The sequence below is a fragment of the Coregonus clupeaformis genome, chromosome 35 (assembly GCF_020615455.1).
Source record: "Coregonus clupeaformis isolate EN_2021a chromosome 35, ASM2061545v1, whole genome shotgun sequence".
Taxonomy (NCBI): Eukaryota; Metazoa; Chordata; class Actinopteri; order Salmoniformes; family Salmonidae; genus Coregonus; species Coregonus clupeaformis.
The window spans coordinates 17,892,749-17,914,582 of record NC_059226.1 but is presented as its reverse complement, the minus strand read 5'-3'; the positions used below and the strand labels follow the sequence as shown (position 1 = coordinate 17,914,582).

At 44.5% G+C, this 21,834-nt stretch overlaps 2 protein-coding genes across 13 annotated transcripts in view; both read right to left on the bottom strand.

Annotated features, from left to right (window-relative positions):
* Nucleotides 1-5,927: 5,927 nt before the first annotated feature.
* On the bottom strand, nucleotides 5,928-9,401 carry LOC121569613 (probable phosphatase phospho1). Of its 12 annotated transcripts, XM_041880715.2 has the most exons (4): nucleotides 9,237-9,401; nucleotides 8,737-8,830; nucleotides 7,851-7,905; nucleotides 5,928-7,764 (listed from the first exon to the last, which is right to left on the bottom strand). In XM_041880715.2, the coding sequence occupies exon 4, from the start codon at nucleotides 7,718-7,720 to the stop codon at nucleotides 6,950-6,952; it is 771 nt and encodes a 256-aa protein (XP_041736649.1). In that variant the 5' UTR covers nucleotides 7,721-7,764; nucleotides 7,851-7,905; nucleotides 8,737-8,830; nucleotides 9,237-9,401; the 3' UTR covers nucleotides 5,928-6,949. The 12 variants fall into 12 exon arrangements, with proteins under 12 accessions (XP_041736649.1, XP_041736644.1, XP_041736650.1 ...); XM_041880710.2 differs by having other exon boundaries at nucleotides 7,851-8,830; XM_041880716.2 differs by lacking the exon at nucleotides 7,851-7,905.
* Nucleotides 9,402-15,084: 5,683 nt separating this feature from the next.
* Nucleotides 15,085-21,834, bottom strand: part of LOC121569611 (zinc finger protein 652) — a 29,260-nt gene continuing 22,510 nt past the window's right edge. Inside the window, exons 5-6 of the mRNA XM_041880706.2 lie at nucleotides 20,378-20,522; nucleotides 15,085-19,069 (exon numbers count right to left, since the gene is read on the bottom strand). Of these exons, the coding sequence (XP_041736640.2) occupies nucleotides 18,462-19,069; nucleotides 20,378-20,522 (753 nt within the window). The 3' untranslated portion in view covers nucleotides 15,085-18,461. The remainder of the gene's footprint in view (nucleotides 19,070-20,377; nucleotides 20,523-21,834) is intronic.

The following is a 21,834-nucleotide window of genomic DNA, read 5'->3' as shown; positions in this document are numbered from 1 at the left end:
TCTCCATAACAGTGTAAAATCTTCATAAATATGTTCAATTATTAATCCACTGATTTCTTGCCACAGATACCTTACATGAATACAATGCCAAAGAAAATGCAACACCGTTTCTGGGTGTTGCATCAGCCCGGAGCCCTGTTCAGGGCCTCCCGAGTGGTGCAGTGGTCTAAGGCACAGTGCTAGCTGTGCCACTAGAGATCCTGGTTCGAATCCAGGCTCTGTCGTAGCGACCGGGAGGCCCATGGGGCGGCGCACAATTGGCCTAGCGTCGTCTAGGGTAGGGGAGGGAATGGCCGGCAGGGATGTAGCTCAGTTGGTAGAGCATGGCGTTTGCAACGCCAGGGTTGTGGGTTTGATTCCCACGGGGGGTATGAAAAAAAATAAAAAATTGTATGCACTGTAAGTCGCTCTGGATAAGAGCGTCTGCTAAATGAGTCAAATGTAATTACAATTACCCAGGATCGATATTTCTGAACTGAAATCCAATGCATGTGTTAGATGGATTTGTAGGCTTACATTTTAAAGGCCCAGTGCACTCAAAATTCAGTTTTTCCTGTGTTTTGTATCATACTGTACAACAGCTGATGAAACTAACACTGTAAAAAATATTTTATCAGTAGCTAGGTTTCCATCCAATTTTGAAACAGATTTTCATGCAAATGTTTTATAATCTGCATAAAACAATATGAGCATTTTCCCACTAGAGATGTGTTTCCATCAAACATACTTTTTGCGGATACAAGGCTGTGCGTGATGACATAGTGCACATACAAATAACTTTTGCCGTTAAATTCACATGTACCGAATTAAAAATACAAGTTCAATTGGTTTCCATCGCATTTTCATCTCTACTGATGGTTTTGTCACAAAAACGGTTGCGTTATATAGCATTTTACATTTGACATTTTAGTCATTTAGCAGACGCTCTTATTCAGAGCGACTTACAGTTAGTGAGTGTATACATTATTATTATTTTATTTTATTTTTTACACTTGCCAACAGCTCACAGATAAAGTGCGGGTAGGCTACATTTACATTACATTTACGTCATTTAGCAGACGTTCTTATCCAGAGCAACTTACAAATTGGTGCATTCACCTTATAGCCAGTGGGATAACCACTTTACAATATGTTTTTTTTTCTTTCTTTGGGGTGGGGTAAGGGGGGGTAGAAGGATTACTTTATCCTATCCCAGGTATTCCTTAAAGAGGTGGGGTTTCAAGTGTCTCCGGAAGGTGGTGAGTGACTCTGCTGTCCTGGCGTCGTGAGGGAGCTTGTTCCACCATTGGGGTGCCAGAGCAGCGAACAGTTTTGACTGGGCTGAGCGGGAACTGTGCTTCCGCAGAGGTAGGGGGGCCAGCAGGCCAGAGGTGGATGAACGCAATGCCCTCGTTTGGTTGTAGGGACTGATCAGAGCCTGAAGGTACGGAGGTGCCGTTCCCCTCACAGCTCCGTAGGCAAGCACCATGGTCTTGTAGCAGATGCGAGCTTCAACTGGAAGCCAGTGGAGTGTGCGGAGGAGCGGGGTGACGTGAGAGAACACCAGACGGGCTGCGGCATTCTGGATGAGTTGTAGGGGTTTAATGGCACAGGCAGGGAGCCCAGCCAACAGCGAGTTGCAGTAATCCAGACGGGAGATGACAAGTGCCTGGATTAGGACCTGTGCCGCTTCCTGTGTAAGGTAGGGTCGTACTGTCCGAATGTTGTAGAGCATGAACCTACAGGATCGGGTCACCGCCTTGATGTTAGCGGAGAACGACAGGGTGTTGTCCAAGGTCACGCCAAGGCTCTTCGCACTCTGGGAGGAGGACACAACAGAGTTGTCAACCGTGATGGCGAGATCATGGAACGGGCAGTCCTTCCCCGGGAGGAAGAGCAGCTCCGTCTTGCCAAGGTTCAGCTTGAGGTGGTGATCCGTCATCCACACTGATATGTCTGCCAGACATGCAGAGATGCGATTCACCACCTGGTTATCAGAAGGGGGAAAGGAGAAGATTAGTTGTGTGTCGTCTGCGTAGCAATGATAGGAGAGGCCATGTGAGGATATGACAGAGCCAAGTGACTTGGTGTATAGCGAGAATAGGAGAGGGCCTAGAACTGAGCCCTGGGGGACACCAGTGGTGAGAGCACGTGGTGCGGAGACAGATTCTCGCCACGCCACTTGGTAGGAGCGACCGGTCAGGTAGGACGCAATCCAAGAGTGAGCCGCGCCGGAGATGCCCAACTCGGAGAGGGTGGAGAGGAGGATCTGATGGTTCACAATATCAAAGGCAGCAGACAGGTCTAGAAGGACAAGAGCAGAGGAGAGAGAGTTAGCTTTAGCAGTGCGGAGAGCCTCCGTGACACGGAGAAGAGCAGTCTCAGTTGAATGACCAGTCTTGAAACCTGACTGGTTTGGATCAAGAAGGTAATTCTGAGAGAGATAGCAAGAGAGTTGGCTAAAGACGGCACGCTCAAGAGTTTTGGAGAGAAAAGAAAGAAGGGATACTGGTCTGTAGTTGTTGACATCGGAGGGATCGAGTGTTGGTTTTTTGGGAAGGGGTGCAACTCTCGCTCTCTTGAAGACGGAAGGGACATAGCCAGCAGTCAAGGATGAGTTGATGAGCGAGGTGAGGTAAGGGAGAAGGTCACCGGAGATGGTCTGGAGAAGAGAGGAGGGGATAGGGTCAAGCGGGCAGGTTGTTGGGCGGCCGGCCATCACAAGTCGCAAGATTTCATCTGGAGAGAGAGGGGAGAAAGAAGTCAAAGCATAGGGTAGGGCAGTGTGAGCAGGACCAGCAGTGTCATTTTACTTAACAAACGAGAATCGGATGTCGTCAACCTTCTTTTCAAAATGGTTGACAAAGTCATCCACAGAGAGGGAGGAGGGGGGAGGGGGAGGAGGATTCAGCAGGGAGGAGAAGGTGGCAAAGAGCTTCCTAGGGTTAGAGGCAGATGCTTGGAATTTAGAGTGGTAGAAAGTGGCTTTAGCAGCAGAAACAGATGAAGAAAATGTAGAGAGGAGGGAGTGAAAAGATGCCAGGTCCGCAGGGAGTCTAGTTTTCCTGCATTTCCGCTCGGCTGCCCGGAGCCCTGTTCTGTGAGCTCGCAATGAGTCGTCAAGCCACGGAGCAGGAGGGGAGGACCGAGCCGGCCGGGAGGATAGGGGACATAGAGAGTCAAAGGATGCAGAAAGGGAGGAGAGGAGGGTTGAGGAGGCAGAATCAGGAGATTGGAAGGAGAATGATTGAGCAGAGGGAAGAGATGATAGGATGGAAGAGGAGAGAGTAGCGGGAGAGAGAGAGCGAAGGTTGCGATGGTGCATTACCATCTGAGTAGGGGCAGAGTGAGTAGTGTTGGAGGAGAGCAAGAGAGAAAAGGATACAAAGTAGTGGTCGGAGACATGGAGGGGAGTTGCAGTGAGATTAGTAGAAGAACAGCATCTAGTAAAGATGAGGTCAAGCGTATTGCCTGCCTTGTGAGTAGGGGGGGACGGTGAGAGGGTGAGGTCAAAAGAGGAGAGGAGTGGAAAGAAGGAGGCAGAGAGAAATGAGTCAAAGGTAGACGTAGGGAGGTTGAAGTCACCCAGAACTGTGAGGGGTGAGCCATCCTCAGGAAAGGAACTTATCAAGGCGTCAAGCTCATTGATGAACGCTCCAAGGGAACCTGGAGGGCGATAAATGACAAGGATGTTAAGCTTGAATGGGCTAGTGACTGTGACAGCATGGAATTCAATTGAGAAGACAGACAGATGGGTCAGGGGAAAAAGAGAGAATGTCCACTTGGGAGAGATGAGGATTCCTGTGCCACCACCCCGCTGACCAGATGCTCTCGGGGTATGCGAGAACACATGGTCAGACGAGGAGAGAGCAGTAGGAGTAGCAGTGTTTTCAGTGGTAATCCATGTTTCCGTCAGCGCCAAGAAGTCGAGGGACTGGAGGGTGAACTCTGCCTTGTTGGCCGCAGAACGATAGTTCCAGAGGCTGCCGGAGACCTGGAACTCCACGTGGGTCGTGCGTGCAGGGACCACCAGGTTAGAGAGGCAGCAGCCACGCGGTGTGAGGCGTTTGTATAGCCTGTGCGGAGAGGAGAGAACAGGGATAGACAGAGGCATAGTTGACAGGCTACAGAAAATGGCTACAATAATGCAAAGGAGATCGGAATGAAATTAACTAAACATCTGGGAAAGCGAGAGAGCGGGGCCTCCCTCACGTTTCACTGAAACACCCAAATATAACTCTCCCAACTTCCACCTCAGAAACTATAATTGTTGTAAACTACAGCGGTTCAATGTTTTCTAGGAATAGACTAACTTAGTTTATTCAGCTAGCTAACTTGGTACAGTATTCTTCCGTGAAAACCGTCCAGGGCACCTAGTCATATGACGCCACAGCCAACTAGCATGCCGGGCTCCAACAACACGGTTTAGCACCAATACTCGGCCACAACAAACTACCAGTGTGTCAACACGCCAAGCAGATCATTATGAGATTATTATTATAAGAGGGATATTATTTGTATTTGTCAAACGGTAGCCCAGCATCGATCATCATGTCACAAGAATAAGACCCTTGATATCTATTGGAAAGGAGCATCAAGCTCATCACCTTGCACGTTCACCACCCTGTGAAGTTAATCATAACTTATTTAATCTGTAGCCTAATAAACTGCATGCTTTCCCGAGTTGTAGTGGGAGGACCACACAACATATCAACGTGTGATTCCAAGTTTACTTCGATATAATGGTTATTATATCAATATTTGCACATAAAGGCATTACCACCGCCATTTCTCACATAATTAATTTTACAGACACAGAAAGATTCCACCATGTCGAACGAACAAATTGTCTGTCTGCATTTTAAAAATAGTACCACATTTAATGTTTCCCTCAGCCCGGTCGTGACTTTTTTCATACATCAGGTAATTCATCCACATGAAATGGTTGGATGGAAACGTGGTTACAGTTAGGCTACTTCCTAATAGTTGCTGGTTGAAAATGGAATCTACACAGGACCATCTAATCAGAAGGTTTTTGCATGGGTGGAGTTTCGGCTTAACTGGTGACATCACCAGGCAGTAAATAAGTTAACAGACCAATAACAGAGAGTTCCAAACTTGTCTACCAATAACAGCTAGTTTTCAGTTTTCCCCTCCCCACTCAGACCACTCCCAGACAATCCTCGCAAAATTATTGTTTGAGAAATAGCTTTTTGCTATAAAGCTATTTTTGTTTCTTTTTCACAATTTTAATGGAAAAATATTACCGTAAGGCAATTAATGGTTACCCAGAAATTATTTGATCTTGATATAAAAACGGCTGCATTGGGCCTTTAAGGTGGAGATGGCAGTCATTTATTTGATAAATACAGATGTATTGCAACCATTATCACACTATATAAGTTGTTAAACTAGCTTTCTCTAATAGCCTGCTGTTGGTAGACAGTTTAAGTGATTAGAGTAATTGTGAAACATTTAAAGCACTGTTCTTGTTCTAAAATTCTGTGTCATAGATATCTTTTAGATAGGCTAGTCCTGCTTATAATACATATAATGGATAAATCCTCAGGGACTCAAGCTGTGTTGACACAATTATAATTATTTCAGTGCTTGTTGTGGTAATTGACAATTGTTCATTGATAATTGCATAGTTATGGGGTGTCAGATGACTGGCATGAGGGACAGTAGGCCTTGTAATATGTTGAAACAAAGTATGCATCTTATGAGTGATTGCACAGAATCAATTCATAATCTCTTTGGTGTTATGGTGAAGAGAGGAAGGGGTGTGGCATTGTGGTGGGAAACATATCTAAATGGTGTTCAAGCCTATTGTACTGCTGCCTTACTCAAGAAACTGTTTCCAGTGGAACTTATGTGTAGAGAGAAACATAGTGGGGTGCAATTATAGTGTGTTAGGATAGGACATAATTAAAGTACAGACTCAAAAGTTTAGTTCATGGCTTTATTTTCCTGCTGGTAGTGGAACATGTAGGTACAAGTAAATGGTACATATTAAAAACAGACATATATAAATAATAATACATATGTTTCAAAATGACACAATATTTAGTTATATAGCCATGTCATATGGTACAGGGCATTTTTAGTTCCATTTCAACTAATTTCCCAAAACTTTAAAACTGGTCCCCAGTTGCAATCTGGGGACCAGTCTGCCAGTAGATGGCGATGTTGTCACATTCAATTTTCCCTAATCAGCCATCAATTTTCTATTTCACAAAGAACACATAAACAACACCATTTATTATTGAAAATATAACAATTACACTGGAATAGCCACCCATTCATTTAGCATCGACAATGCCATTGGGTGGTCTGGAGAGGGCTATAGTCAGAGAACGGGCCACTAATTAACAGGATCTGCTGCGCTACTGACCCAGTTTGATTGTTAATAAACCAATTAAGCTCAGTATCAACAAAGGAATACAGGTAATTTATCAGTCCTAAATGTATCACTGCAGAACGCCCAATTCAGGCAATGATTTAGGTTTGGTCCTCTTCCTTCTCAATCAAGCGTAAGAGTATCAATCCCTCTAAAAGCTTGACTGACAAAATACTGGCCTGATTGGTAGGGTATCAACCAAGGCATAGGTCTCTGTATTGACTAACAGAGTTGATTCTGTTATTGGGTTGGTGTCTCTGATTGACCTTTAGCCCAGTGTGAGAGGAGGTGGGCTGAAAGACTACATTATCTCTAGCTCTATGGCTGAGTCAGAGTAAGACAGATGGACTGACTGGAAGGGTGACATTGTCTGTCGCAGGCAATATATCAAAAGGCCTGTTCAATTGGCATGCTCTATTCTTGAGCGGAGAGTGTTTTTTCATTGATGTGTGTCAGTATGTGGTTTTGTGGGTATTTGATCTGGTAATGTGATTTGTCATTTGTGTATGAGTGTGTCTCTGAATATTTGTGTGTGTGTGTGTGAGCAGGCGGTGTACCCCCCCAGCTTCATCATTTCTCCTCTGCGTGCTTCCTGAGTCGCTCCACCACATCATCCCCACTGGCCCAGGGCACAGTGACAGCCTTGAACTCCCCCGGCCTGGCCTCGTGGATCTCAGTGATCAGCCGGTGCATGGGGTAGTCCCGCCGGGCGAACGCCGTGTCCCTGGGGCCCAGGATCAGAGACGGGCAGAAGTCGTTGGCCCCGTCGCCCACGTAGAATACCCTCTGGAACGGCCGCCCGCGCTCCTGCGTCCGTCGCATCACATAGTCCCTCAAGATCACCTGCTTGCACATGTTCTCAGGGCAGCGCAAGCAGCTGTGGGAGTGGAAGGGGCGCAGCACCAGCCGGCCATCCTTGTCGAAGGTGGCAGGGTTGGTGAAGATCTTGACGAAGAGCTGGCGGGCCCCAACGCGGCGGAGCCAGGACTCGATGAAGAAGGTGTTGGCATCAGACACCAGCACCACCTCAAAGTCCTGCGGAGGGCGGTGGCGGAGGAACTGGAACAGGGCCAGCATGCCGGGAGAGGCGGGGATCTTCTCGATGACGGAGCGGATGGTGCTCTCGGTCACGCCCTTCTCTGCCATGTAGGCCAGCACGCGCTGCATGTACTCGTTGTAGTGGCCCGGCCGGTAGGTGTCCTTCAGCCAGGCGGGGAGGTTCTGGCCTGGGGCCGCCTGCACCACCACGTCATCACTGCTTTCATCCACAATGGTCTCGTCAAAGTCGAAGAAGATGAGGAAGCGCCTGTCAGAGGGGGGCGTTGCTGAGTTGGCGGCCATGTTGTTTGCGGAGCGTCTGGAACGTGGGGGGGGAATGTCCTCGCCTGGGGGAGAGCCAAAGCAGTTCATGATTGGCTTTGCCACAACTTCTTACTGAGATGAGTGGCACCACAATCCCGCTCTTTTGCACCTTTTGGTCTCTCGTTCACGACGACACAGGTCGGAAAACACACAAGGTAGGGGTTCTGGGAAGAATTAGTGTATAATAGGACAGGGAGGAGGAGGAGGAGGAGGAGGAGGATGGAAGCAGAGTAAAAAGTACAGATTGAAGAGGAAAAGACAAACAAAATATAAACATTTAGAGATTTTATTTTTTTATGGACCTGAATTAGAAAGATTATTGGTGGTATGAGAAATAATAATTGTTCCAATATCAGCGTGGGTTGCATTTCTGCTTGCTAGCCACCCAACATATGTACTAAAACATCAAGCACATTTCTACCCCTGAAACTACATTAAGTCCAAGTATGTCCCAAGTCCCTAGTGTTCGAGTCCGAGTCCTTTATAGTTATGAGTCGAGTCACAAGTCGCTTGCAGTGCTAAGCTGCCATCCAACCATTTATTTTATATACTAAATGCTGTTACATTGTTGCACATTGTAAGGATATCTAGATCATTTAGCTCTCTAACATTTGCTGTTGTAGCTAGTATGTTAAATTCTGCAACAAAGAGAGATTTTCAAAGTCACTATTGGTCGAGTCCGAGTCCCCAGTGGTCGAGTCCGAGTCCTGGACTAGAGTACTACAACACTGATTTTTACCATTTGAAATGTCATAATCTAAAGTCACATTATTATGTAAGTGATACAGCTGTGATGTTCTCTAACTGTGCAGCTGCAGAACATTGAATTGGGAAATGTAATAACACTAAGTAACACACGAGTCAACAGCATGCAAAATAAACGGATATCTTAAATCAAGACATTTTCAACGCCAAACTACATGTCATGCGATGCGGATCTGTTTGAAGCTGCAAGGAATCAGTTAAAGTGAAAGAACGGAACATACTGTACTGACCTTCAATGTTCCGTGCTGTCAACAGAAGGTTCCTAGAACACTATAAACCAATACGTGGGATCTGTGAGGAGGATAATTCAGGTACAGGAAAACCCTGTAAATAACCCCCAAGATACGGACACTGTTCAATGTTGTAATTATCTACAATGCCAGAAAGTGCAGCGCGCGATGCAGCACTTACAGTATGCTAATTATATAATGTAACCATCATCATACAATATTAGGCTACATACAATGTATATTATGAATAGTACAGTAGCGCATTATATTATGCCATTTCACAGGAATATCAATTACTTATCCTATAACAATTTGTTCCAAAAACCGAGTAGACTGATGAACATCTAATAAATTTGCCTTTATGCAAATGTTTCCTAATCCACGAGTGAACGCGCTGTATTTACTCACTGGAAAACGTCCTCAGGCACTCGCTTTTGAAGGTTAGTTTACTAAATAATTAATCTTATTTGCACAGCAAAGGAACCATAGCAAAAATTTACCAGTAAGAATGTATGTCAACAGTATACCCGATGCCACTGTTGTCCCGCGCGGTATCCCTAAAGTTGGCTATGTTCTTGAATTGGTCACCGGCATGCTGTACTTTGTCCAGTCTTGAACATTACTTAGTTATGTACGAGGATTGTCGAGGAACAGGGTGCTTTCAGCTCGTTTTATTGGCTGTCAAAACCACTGAGCTTGCTACCGTTATGACGTCCTAGGCTACGCAACACCGGCCCATTTCGCGCCCGCCTCCAAGATCCTGTGTTAGTGAACCCATAGTCCAGTAGACAGGCTGGAGAGAGAGGTTGGTTGATTCTGGTTTGAATATCACTCAGCACAGCCTCCACAGAGAACATGGAGATTCCGTTTGTTGTGTTCTCTCAATGTATGCGTAACAAAACTGCTTCGCGGTATGTACACAAGATATGCCTGTTATGTGACATCATTTACAGCCTTTTTACTGTGTGAGCAAACCACACATCCCTAATTGACCCAAGGGTGACACCAAGATCACAGAGCACAATGTTCAAATGTATGTAAAAATGAACTATGAATGGTTTACAAGTGCTTTAGAAAAAGGTGAAAGCAAGACATTTGCACCTCTGTATGCTCAGCCACTTCGACCCAGCAGGCTACCCTACCCCAACCACTCCCTCGTGTCTTTATCTCCTCTCAGACACACAGCCTCCCTTCCTCCTGCCTCTCTGCCACAAGAGCCAATAATACCTAGTAGTTGGGAGGTGACTATTTCTGAACGCAGATGGGAGTGCAGACGTATCTGGTGTTGTGTTATCACCTAGCCCTCTTCCACTCACAGAACCTGACCACTCGCTCACATATTCACAAACAGCATCAGTGCTGTGGTGAGTCAGTCACTCATACCTTCCCCTGCCACTCCCAGCAAACACATAACATAAATGAGGACCATGTTTCTTTGAGCTTGGTGAGAGCGTGGTTGTCCTATGGTTATGCACACTAGCTCCATCCTGGTGGTGCAGTGATGGATAGAAACAGAAGATTATAGCATCGAATCTCACAGATGCCGTGTCATAATAAAAATGTAATGTGTTTGCATGATTAAAGCCCAAGGAAACACATTTCCATGTGTCCTATCTGTGCTTGGAGTAAAAAAAAAAGTTCACCCAAAACAAGCTAGCAGTGTTAAAAGTCTTATTGAAACATTCATTGAAACTTTTAAGATGGTGACTAAACCAGCCATGTTGCTTGCAAAATAAATGTACATATACAGTGGGGGAAAAAGTATTTAGTCAGCCACCAATTGTGCAAGTTCTCCCACTTAAAAAGATGAGAGAGGCCTGTAATTTTCATCATAGGTACACGTCAACTATGACAGACAAATTGAGAATTTTTTTCTCCAGAAAATCACATTGTAGGATTTTTAATGAATTTATTTGCAAATTATGGTGGAAAATAAGTATTTGGTCACCTACAAACAAGCAAGATTTCTGGCTCTCACAGACCTGTAACTTCTTCTTTAAGAGGCTCCTCTGTCCTCCACTCGTTACCTGTATTAATGTCACCTGTTTGAACTTGTTATCAGTATAAAAGACACCTGTCCACAACCTCAAACAGTCACACTCCACTATGGCCAAGACCAAAGAGCTGTCAAAGGACACCAGAAACAAAATTGTAGACCTGCACCAGGCTGGGAAGACTGAATCTGCAATAGGTAAGCAGCTTGGTTTGAAGAAATCAACTGTGGGAGCAATTATTAGGAAATGGAAGACATACAAGAACACTGATAATCTCCCTCGATCTGGGGCTCCACGCAAGATCTCACCCCGTGGGGTCAAAATGATCACAAGAACGGTGAGCAAAAATCCCAGAACCACACGGGGGGACCTAGTGAATGACCTGCAGAGAGCTGGGACCAAAGTAACAAAGCCTACCATCAGTAACACACTACGCCGCCATGGACTCAAATCCTGCAGTGGTAGGCGTGTCCCCCTGCTTAAGCCAGTACACGTTCAGGCCCGTCTGAAGTTTGCTAGAGTGCATTTGGATGATCCAGACGAGGATTGGGAGAATGTCATATGGTCAGATGAAACCAAAATATAACTTTTTGGTAAAAACTCAACTCGTCATGTTTGGAGGACAAAGAATGCTGAGTTGCATCCAAAGAACACCATAGCTACTGTGAAGCATGGGGGCGGAAACATCATGCTTTGGGGCTGTTTTTCTGCAAAGGGACCAGGACGACTGATCCGTGTAAAGGAAAGAATGAATGGGGCCATGTATCGTGAGATTTTGAGTGAAAACCTCCTTCCATCAGCAAGGGCATTGAAGATGAAACGTGGCTGGGTCTTTCAGCATGACAATGATCCCAAACACACCGCCCGGGCAACGAAGGAGTGGCTTCGTAAGAAGCATTTCAAGGTCCTGGAGTGGCCTAGCCAGTCTCCAGATCTCAACCCCATAGAAAATCTTTGGAGGGAGTTGAAAGTCTGTGTTGCCCAGCGACAGCCCCAAAACATCACTGCTCTAGAGGAGATCTGCATGGAGGAATGGGCCAAAATACCAGCAACAGTGTGTGAAAACCTTGTGAAGACTTACAGAAAACGTTTGACCTGTGTCATTGCCAACAAAGGGTATATAACAAAGTATTGAGAAACTTTTGTTATTGACCAAATACTTATTTTTCCACCATAATTTGCAAATAAATTCATTAAAAATCCTACAATGTGATTTTCTGGATAATTTTTCTCATTTTGTCTGTCATAGTTGACGTGTACCTGTGATGAAAATTACAGGCCTCTCTCATCTTTTTAAGTGGGAGAACTTGCACAATTGGTGGCTGACTAAATACTTTTTTCCCCCCACTGTACATGTTATTCAATCATTTCATCCAAACTGCTCACGCGCGTCTGCGTAGCCAGGCGCTAAAATAGACCTTGCCTCTAATTTAGACACTTGACGCACCACCTCTCCCATCTACTCATGGGTTTTTAAGAGCATACTAACCCACGTGGGTGATTGAAAGATGAACGCAGTCCACACTCCAGTCCAGTTGGTGGAGGTAACACACCTTAAAGTTGGTTGCCAACCGCCATATAAATCCACAGAAGAAAAGAAAAGCTGAATGAGGAGAGAAAACGTACTAAAATCTAACTAGGTTTCCCATTTTATCTTTGGATTAATTGTCAGAGTAGAGAACACATGATTTTGTATGACTCAAAATGGGTCAAAATTCTACAAAGATCCAGCTAAAAAAAAAAAAGGACCATATGCATTTAATCTCCCAGGACAAATTAGCTAGCAACAGCAAGCTAGCTAAATGTGTATGAATGTTTCATTTGTGTTTTGACCTGTCAAATTAATTGGTATTTTAACCTGCGTGTCATGAACGCATCTGGTGGGAATAGACAAAATCAACATGTGCACGATGGCGCACACACGCACGAAGACTGTTTATTCAAGGTGCAAGGAAGATATTCAACAACCTCTAAATAACCTATAATTTCCATTCTCAGAGCGTTAATAAAACCTCCCAGAAAAAACTTTGAAGGAACCAGAGTAAAACGCTCCCACAACCTAAACATTTACATTCCCAGAATAGGCTAAATGTTTACTTCCATTCTCAGAACATTTAAAAAACATTCAGTTTGACCGTTTAGGAAACGTATGGCTTTGTTCCCAGAACCAATTGCGAAACCAAAAACACACATTCCCACAACTTCCAAGGAACCAAATGTGCTAGCTGGGCGCTCTAACTCTTTCTCCCTCTCTCTCATCTGCATAGAACACAAACACTGACTCACATCCTCTATTCTAACCCTGTGATGTCAACAAGAAACTGTGATGGGAGATTTTAGTATCAGTAATTCACTTTCTCTCACACATCAAGTTCTTGAAAATAAACTTAGTTAGGTCTTGCTCTAATAGTCTGCTCTGGCTACAGGGTCTCTACAGGATTACAAGCAAACATCTGCAAGCACTTGAACACAGACACAAACACTCATGAAGACAAAAACAGACACTAGACACAGACAGCTAGACACACTCACTCTAGGGACTAATGGGTGGGGTGTCCTTTAACCTGGTTGATGTGGCGTGGACCCACCTCTTTGGCACGTGCACATTTGAATCTTCACTTCCTTTCCTGAATCAGACAGACATTTCAAACTCTCATGAATACATACACACAAACCTTGCAGCCAAACATGCTGCTGTTAGAATACTTACTGTTCCCATTTAGAGCTACTTAAAATAGCTTGATTGTTTCCCAGATCAAGTCTTGTCATATGATTTATGTGGCGGCCTCCATGACAAGGTCAATCTTCACTCCCGCTTCCTTCCTGCCAGGCAAACCCAGTTCTATTAATTAAAACGAGTGCATAATACTATGTCTAGTAATGCACAAGGACTGCTCTAAGTGTTCTTGCAGGGCTTCCAACAAGACTTATTAGCAGTGGTCTTGTGGTGCTTAAAATTAAAGCACATTTTTTGGAAACCGTCAAGCTGTGTTTGTGCAAGCCTTTAATTTATTAATCTCTAGAATGGTTCCTTGAGGAAAATACCCCCGGGCATTGCACTATTATGGCTTCTAATGCTGTGAGGCCAGGTAACAATGGAGTTAGTCAGGTCATCTAAAAAGGTCAGGGGTGTAGAAGACTGGACCTATTTGGATTGGAACACAAGGCCAAAGGGAACACAGTGCTCCAACAATGTTGCCACAGACACAAGGATTTACCACACAGTTCAAATCGTGAGCGATAAAGGAAAGCCTCTGTTTGCTAACGCAGTGATTTCAGCCGTTGGATCAGTATCAGGTTCTTTCTGTTGATACAATCACATCCACTCACAACACTGCAAACAAACGCCCACAGAGATCAAGAGTTTAGCTTGTCAAATTACTCTAAAACGTCACCAGACAAACACAAATCTGACTGCAACCACAGAGATGGAACAACAGTCAGAAGGTAATAGAAAAAGGGAAGAAAATGTACAGAGTGAGCCAGCTTGCAAAAGGAGTGAAAGAAAGAGGTCAGAGAGTTGCAGCACCCTGTGTAACAGGAATGACCAGATCTCTGGAATCAGAGCAGTAGACGTCTGGAGGCTGTATCAAAGAACATGACTAAGCAATCAGAATAACACAAACCCTGTTGATTAAATCCATGTAGTAATGAATAATACAGCCAGCTGGGATTAACTCTGGGAAACAGCACTGTTTCATAAAGGCTTGGCGGCAAACACACATTTGGTTCTCAACATGGTGCACAATTTCAACCACAGCTTTCCATCTTGGTGACAGATTTGTTTAGTCCAGGACTGATTGTACAGTTTGTTTTATATTATCAGCCTGTGACTCAAAATGGCTGGTCAAACTATCCATTCAATGGGGGATCTGAATTTAGATTACATTTCAGTTAAAAAATTTTTATTTTTGTCACGTTCTTAGTGAACATGATGCATTTCCTCAGTTACGACCTGTCTGTATACAAGACTCCTGTGGTATCCGTAGCAACAGACAATGTGATGTAGTGTTGAGACTAGAGCTGCGCGATTTTGACCAAATATTGCGATTATGATTTAACTTGCAATTTTGATCAAAACACTTTGGTGAACTGTTGGAATCATAGAAATAAAAATTGTATTCCGATTCAATGCTTGGTGTAGTTTGGCATGACAACTAAAGAACAAGCAAGGTACAGTACAAGTTGTTGTCACATGGTAGGAACCAGTGTTGGTCAGAGTTTCCCAGGGGACCCTTATTACATTTAAACGTTACATTCATGGCGTTTAAGAATAAATTGCAGCCTCTTGCGATATGCATTTTGCACATGTCAATATTGCAATTTCGATAATAATTTGAATAGTGTGCAGCCCTAGCTGAGACAGCCATTTTATTCCATTAGCTGTGAGAACAGGATACCATTACTGCAAAGATCATTTTCAAATGCACATGAAGCTACCAATACCACATAGGGTCTGACAGAGAACACATGACAGCACACAAATATGTGATAATTATGGCTACTCATTTTTTACTTCTGAAAGTTAGCAGAGTCTGTTAAATGTACATTATCAAAAAAAGGCCCAACATTTACACTTCTCCTCAATCTCCAAAAACAAACATACAAAACACCCCCCCACACCAAAAAACCCCCCAACCCAGGACAGTATAAAGCTGCACAATTTTGTACCAGATACTCACAATAATAAAATATGCAATGCTACTTTAAGTGGTTAAAAATACATGAGGGGAAAAAGTATATAGATTATTATTTTTAAACATCTTTAAAGAATATACATTGTTATTTTTCTTAACTAGCCAGGATTTTAGTCAAAAGTGCATTCTATATAACAAAGATGAAAGGAGGAGAATCATACAGTAAATCGGAAGAGAAAATGTTACACAACAAAGAGGAAACTGGATATGAGGCAGACAAACACCTCAGCTCAATAACATGAATGTATTTCAGATCAGATGAAGCAGGGAGGGGCTAGTGTAAAATCGCCAAAGCAGGAGGAACAACACTACTCCATCACTCTTTGGGAGTCCATATTAGAGCCAAAGTATATTTCCTTACAGGAAAAAATAAACTAAACAAATATATGAACTAAACAAAAAAAGAAATGTCCTTATGCCCTGGTCCCTTCCACACTATCTACCTCCAGATTGATTCTCCTCCTTTTCCTTGCCCAAACAGCCACTCACCAAACCAATCACCACCTCCCTCCCTTCTCCATGCACCCGACACATCACTCACTCCCACAATGCATTGTCAGTCCCTCCCTTCACTGCGCCTCACTCACGCAGCAGTAAAGTGCAGAGGATACACACAAATGAAAAGGCTTTTCAAAACTAATGTAAAAAAAGCCTCGTACTGAAACATCCTGAAAAACAGTAGGTAACTCATGGTTAAGCTGATACAGAGGCCCAACTAATAGACCCACAGTAATGGCAGAACGGTTGTAGCTCTCTAGAGGGTGGGTATCTCTGTCCACTGTTAAACCAAATTCTATGGGCCAAATACCATCAACTCAAGGTGGTACAGGGTCTTGCTAATGGTCTGCTATTGTTCCTCATATACAAAGTAGTCATCTCAGCCTGATCCACTACTATGCTATACCTATTATGTGTTAATCCACAGAAACATGTCAGACATATTCTTGTGTCTACAAATCCCCCCCAGAACCCCGTTCAACAGATGGAATGGCTTTAGCAGGGTGTGCATAGAGGGAGAGACCCAGAGAGTTTGAAAGACAGAAAGAGAATATGGCCGGGGCCAGACTATGTAAAAGCAGCTTTTGTTACAACAGCACCAGAGGGGTTCCATTTTTGCCATTACTGAGACAAACACACACCTTAATGTTGCTCCTCAACACTCAGTCTTATCTGATAACAGTACCAGACAGGGTGAATGGGGGCGGACAACATCCTACAACCCACTCCCAACCCTCCGACACGCCAGAATCTCTCTCTGTCATTCATCAATACTAACATCCTGACTGTCAGAATACCATACATTGGGACAGCGGAATATTCACACACACAAAAAAGGTTACATTTACAAATGTGATTTCTTTGAGTAAATGTATCTATACAAGAAATGTAAATGCATGTTAGAAATATCCTCCAACCTTTCCTATGACTATCACTCAACAGTACGTTTAGAGCGAGATGAGAACAATTCTTCAGTCTGAAACTGAATGTAGCATATTTCCAGAAAATATTACTAGAAAATAACATATTTGATTGCTAAACCGTTAGCCCATATCACTCCATCTAGACAACATTCAACATGTTTTGATTCGTCATTATTTGCCAAAGTGTGTGATAGGGCTTCAACGTTTGTGTAACCTTATACAGTATAAGTAAAACTAAGAGAACAAACCGTTACATTACAAAAAAATTGTCCTGCTCCACACCGAGCTGTGGAATATAGATAGGCTGGTTGGGAAAATACATATTTTTCAGTTAAGAGTTGTGCTGAAAAAGTCTGAACTTCTGAATCTTGTGTTTTAATGACCTTTTACAGGGTGACCCGTATTATCTCAGCAGCAGCAGGAGAGAGAGAGGAGCGAGCAATAGATCGAGAAATAAAGAGAGCTAGATAAGAGATAGATAGAGAAAGAGAGAGAGAGAGAGAAGAGAGACGCGAGGTGCAGGTTGGGTCGTATGTGATGACCCGTCACAGTGGCATTATTTCACTGTTTTGATGACAGAAGCCAAAAAAACAGCAGAATCCCTTGACAAGCATTTTGTGTGAAGTGACAGGAAAAAGAGACCAGTGATGACATACTGCTTTTTGAAGTGTGTGTCTGTGTGTATACAGGATGGCACGTTCAGGTTCATCAGGGTTGTTCTGTTGGGAACGTCTGACCTTATCAGCTCTAAGATAAGGCTGTAAGTCAGTTAAGAAGACATAACACAGAACTGCATCACAACAACGCAACCAATCCCACACTGTTAAATTACACTGCCTATGTGTATATAACTGTGTGTAGTACTGCAATGGAAAGCACCAATTAACCAGAATTAGAATCGCTGTTGCAGCAGACTAGTAGTAGCACTAACAGGTGTTTTCTAACCTCCCCACTGTGACCTATGGCAGTGATTCCTGACCTACTGCTGGTAAAACCAGTATGGAATGCCTCAGGAGACAGTGGGAGGCCTAGTTGGAACCAGGATGGTAACCATTCAACAAGACCTTGGTGACCTCATGGTCCAACAGGTCAGCCTTAGGATCAGGACTTACAACTCCCCCGAACTGTGCAACCGTTGTTTAAGTCAGTCGACATGAAGGACTAAGTTGATTAAATGGATCTGTTCTGATCCGCTACCTGGATAATGATCTACTAGTAGAATAATTACATCAGCAGCCGCCAGTGGAGAGGATACAATGTACACAAACGAGGGATAACTCACATACCGGTACACACACAGCCTTCTACCATGGGAGGCAGGTTGTCTAAGAATTCAGGATTTACTAAGAATATTTTCTCAAGAAAATATATTAGCAAGAGGTTGTAAAATCTGTGTCAGTTGACTTGGGGCTCTAGCTAAGTGGGTCACTCACTTATCTAAAGTGTAGACTGAAAGGGTACCTGTCTGTATCCCTCACACTCTCCCACACACTGGTGTGTCTTGTTCATATCAGTCTTTGAGGGGCCGCTCTACACCAGGGGCCAGGTACAGGGAGAGTTGGGGTGGGGGTATGGTGGTGTGGCAGGCCTTGAGCCCAGGGCCCACAAAGGGTTCAGTGATGCTGGGGGGCCCCGGGGCCCTTGTCCTGCGGTGCCATGTAGCGCAGGTAGCTGCTGTCCTCCTGCCCACAGTGGTTGAGGGGCTCGCTCTTGAAGAGGGCGGGGGGAGGGGAGACAGGGGGCACATGCAGGTGGTGGTGGGGGAGAGGGGGCGCTTGCAGGGGCGTGCCGGAGTGGTGCTGCTGCTGTTGCGACGTGTGGTGGTGAGGGAGATGGTGAGAGGGGGACAAGTGCAGGTGGGAGAAGGTGGCGTGTCCCACGGGGGTGCGTGGGGGAAGAGCCCCCCCTGCCGGGCTGAGGCCCAGAGGGGCGGAGGTGGTGGCAGCTGAGGGGGCGAGGCCCGGGCCGGGGCCAGAGGAGGAGGGGGCGTTGGCAGAGAGGTGGAGAGGTAGGGGGAGGCCGCTGGCCTGCAGGGTCACAGGGCTGGTGACCCGGAAGCACTTCTCCTTGTGGGCCTTCAGCATGTTGGAGAAACGGAAGCGCTGGCTGCACAAATCGCAGGGGTAGGGCTTCTCTCCTGTGTGGGTGCGGCGGTGGCGCTTCATGTTGGGTCGGCTGGTGAAGCTCTTCCCACAGATCTCACAGATGAACGGCTTCTCTCCTGCAAGGGACCAGGGACAGAGAGAAAGGAGAGAGAGAGAGAGGTGATAGATAGGAGATTCAGGGACTAGATCACCCTAATTAGTTTAACTTTCACACGGCACAGAACTTCACGCATGAAAATAATAATATACCACCTGGCAACACTTGTCCTGCGCTAATTAAACCTCTCTGAACTACATGAAGAAGTTAACTTTTCACTCAGACAATGTAGGAGAGTATTAGGGGTCATTGCTGTCAACCCACCCACTCAGCAGGCAGCGATGCCAGTTCACACATTGGGATAAGAGGAGATGTGAAAATGAACAGCGGATCTCCATTCGAGAGCTGCTCTCATTAACCTTTCATTCAATGTGCCCGTTACCACCCCCGTACACTCGTTCACAGCATACTCAAAGCATCTCTCGGCTTTAATCTGAGCTACATGTTTTCTGAGAGGCTCCGGTAAACCATTTACAGTATGACAGCGAATAATTTAATTGTGACAAATTATACTGGAGCCTTTTGTTAATGTTCTGCAACTTTCGTGAAGTAGGTACGTTCCAGAGGAAAGGATCAACCTTGGGGGGAGGAAGCAGAAGAAGAAGAAGAAGAAGAAGGAGAAGAAGAAGTGTGTGCCAAGGCATCACTGGGTGTGTCTCCGACCACAGGAGGCTAAATTGGTCAGCGGCGGCCGGGAGAGGAGAGGGGTAAAATAATTACAACTTACAAAAAGAACCACCAGGGCAGAGTGCAGGGAATCCACCCACACTAGGGAGGGAGAAATTAAATAAAAAAGACAGAAAAAGAACAAGGCCTGGTCCCTATGTTTTGCTTTGGAAAGGAGAAAAGTGGCAGGGGAGAAAACGTAAGATGTAATATAGCATGTGTCAGGGTAGTCATTATAAGTAGACATGGAGGAGAGGCACCACTCTGATGCTTTACCACCCTCTCATTATATAGACTGGGCGAGGTCTCGGTACTGCTCGTCTTGGGACGCCCTGTTTCTTTCCTTTTATAGAGCATCTACGGAGAATCACTGGCTGACTAGGGATCAAGACTGAAGGCCATGCACTCTCCAGTAAATGGGATGGCTATGGTCAGGGAGCATTTCCGAATGTTTAAGAATGAAGACGTCTGGCTTCTAACATTATTGGAAGAATAGTTTCTGAATATTTTGGTTTCAAACATTTCTATGACAGGAAAAAGTTAAGGCTTTTATAGGAATAAGTCCTTGAGGATGTGCTTTGTAATTGCACGTTTGTGTCACACTCAAATTCCTCAGTGAGTGTGTGAGTGTAAACAGGTGTGTGTTCACTGTGTGTCTCACCTGTGTGTGTTTTCATGTGCTCGTCAAAGTACTGCTTCATGTTGAAGTCCTTGCCACACCACTGGCACATGAACTGCTTGTGTCCGATGTGGATGCTCATGTGGGAGCGTAGCTGGTACTTATATTGGAACCTCTCAGCACAGTTCTATAGCGAGACAGGGAGGACAGAAATACATTTAGGGTGTCCTAAACATCACCCTATTCCCTAGTAAGTGCACTACTTTTGACCAGGGACCCTAAGTAGTGCACTTTATATGGAAATAGGGTGCCATTTGGGACGTAGCCATAGCACATACACTATCATCCCTGGAATGGAAATGCATAAGGGCTACTATATAATAACACTATAATAATATACACATAAACAAACATAATATACACCTAACACAGATGCAGTGGCAGAAGGAGCCCACTATGCCAGTACTGGGTCTGCAGTACTATGTAATAACAATGTAATGACATGTTAGTGGAGTTGCTTCATTTAATCACATGGAGCCCCACAGCCCCAACCAACCAACCACATGTTCCCCGACAACCCTCCTCCCTTTATGTGGTTGGTCACACAGAGGGCCCCCTGGGGGGAGGTGGTACCTGCTTCCTACAGAATGTCCTATAGACCAGAATGCAGGGTATGCAGACGAACACCTGAGGTGAGTTCAACAAGGGTTCTGTTTGAGGCGAACATGTTACTGAGTAACAATTTCAGTTGAACAATTTGAATGAACATTCCAAAATGTTACTGTGAAGCCGCAAATGGCTCCTTTTTGTAAGGATTACTGTAGCTTTTTAAAGGGCAATATTCAAACTGAAAATGACTTTGCTCTTAATCCTACTACATGTAATTGAACACCTACATGGCCACTTGATTATTTGTAGTGGCAGTTTAGACCGAAACAGGCACATATGTTCGCTGCACACTACCTTCTCAGACAGTTAGCTAACGATATACAACGGGTGGGTCTAATGCTGATTGGTTAAAACCGCATTCCAGCTGGTGTCTATTCCACAAGTTACCACCAGCTAAATCTATGACGTTAAAAATGCCTATTTACGCCGTTCCATTTGACTGTGCAATCCACTGTCTCACCAGCCTAGCAAGGCAATTTATAAACTTTAAAAAGCATCTAGACATTCTCACATTTCTTTTGGACTAACATTTCGTATTCAACAGCGGAGATTTGTATAAACCTTGCTATCTGTCTCTCCGACATTTGCAACATTGTTTCAATATTCAAATTCGATCTCCAGGACTCCCATAGTAATGAACGTGTCTGGAGTCGGGACTAGACAGACAGGCAGGCAGCGTTTCTCAGCCAGTCGAAATCATGAATCAGCTGGCATAATTTCTATGGATATATACAAAGAAATGTCAAGAAAAAAAAAAGGATTGAAAATTGAAAAAAGGTAAAACGAAACAAAATGCAGATAGTTTGCAGTCTTTCCAGCTTCCGTTTGAA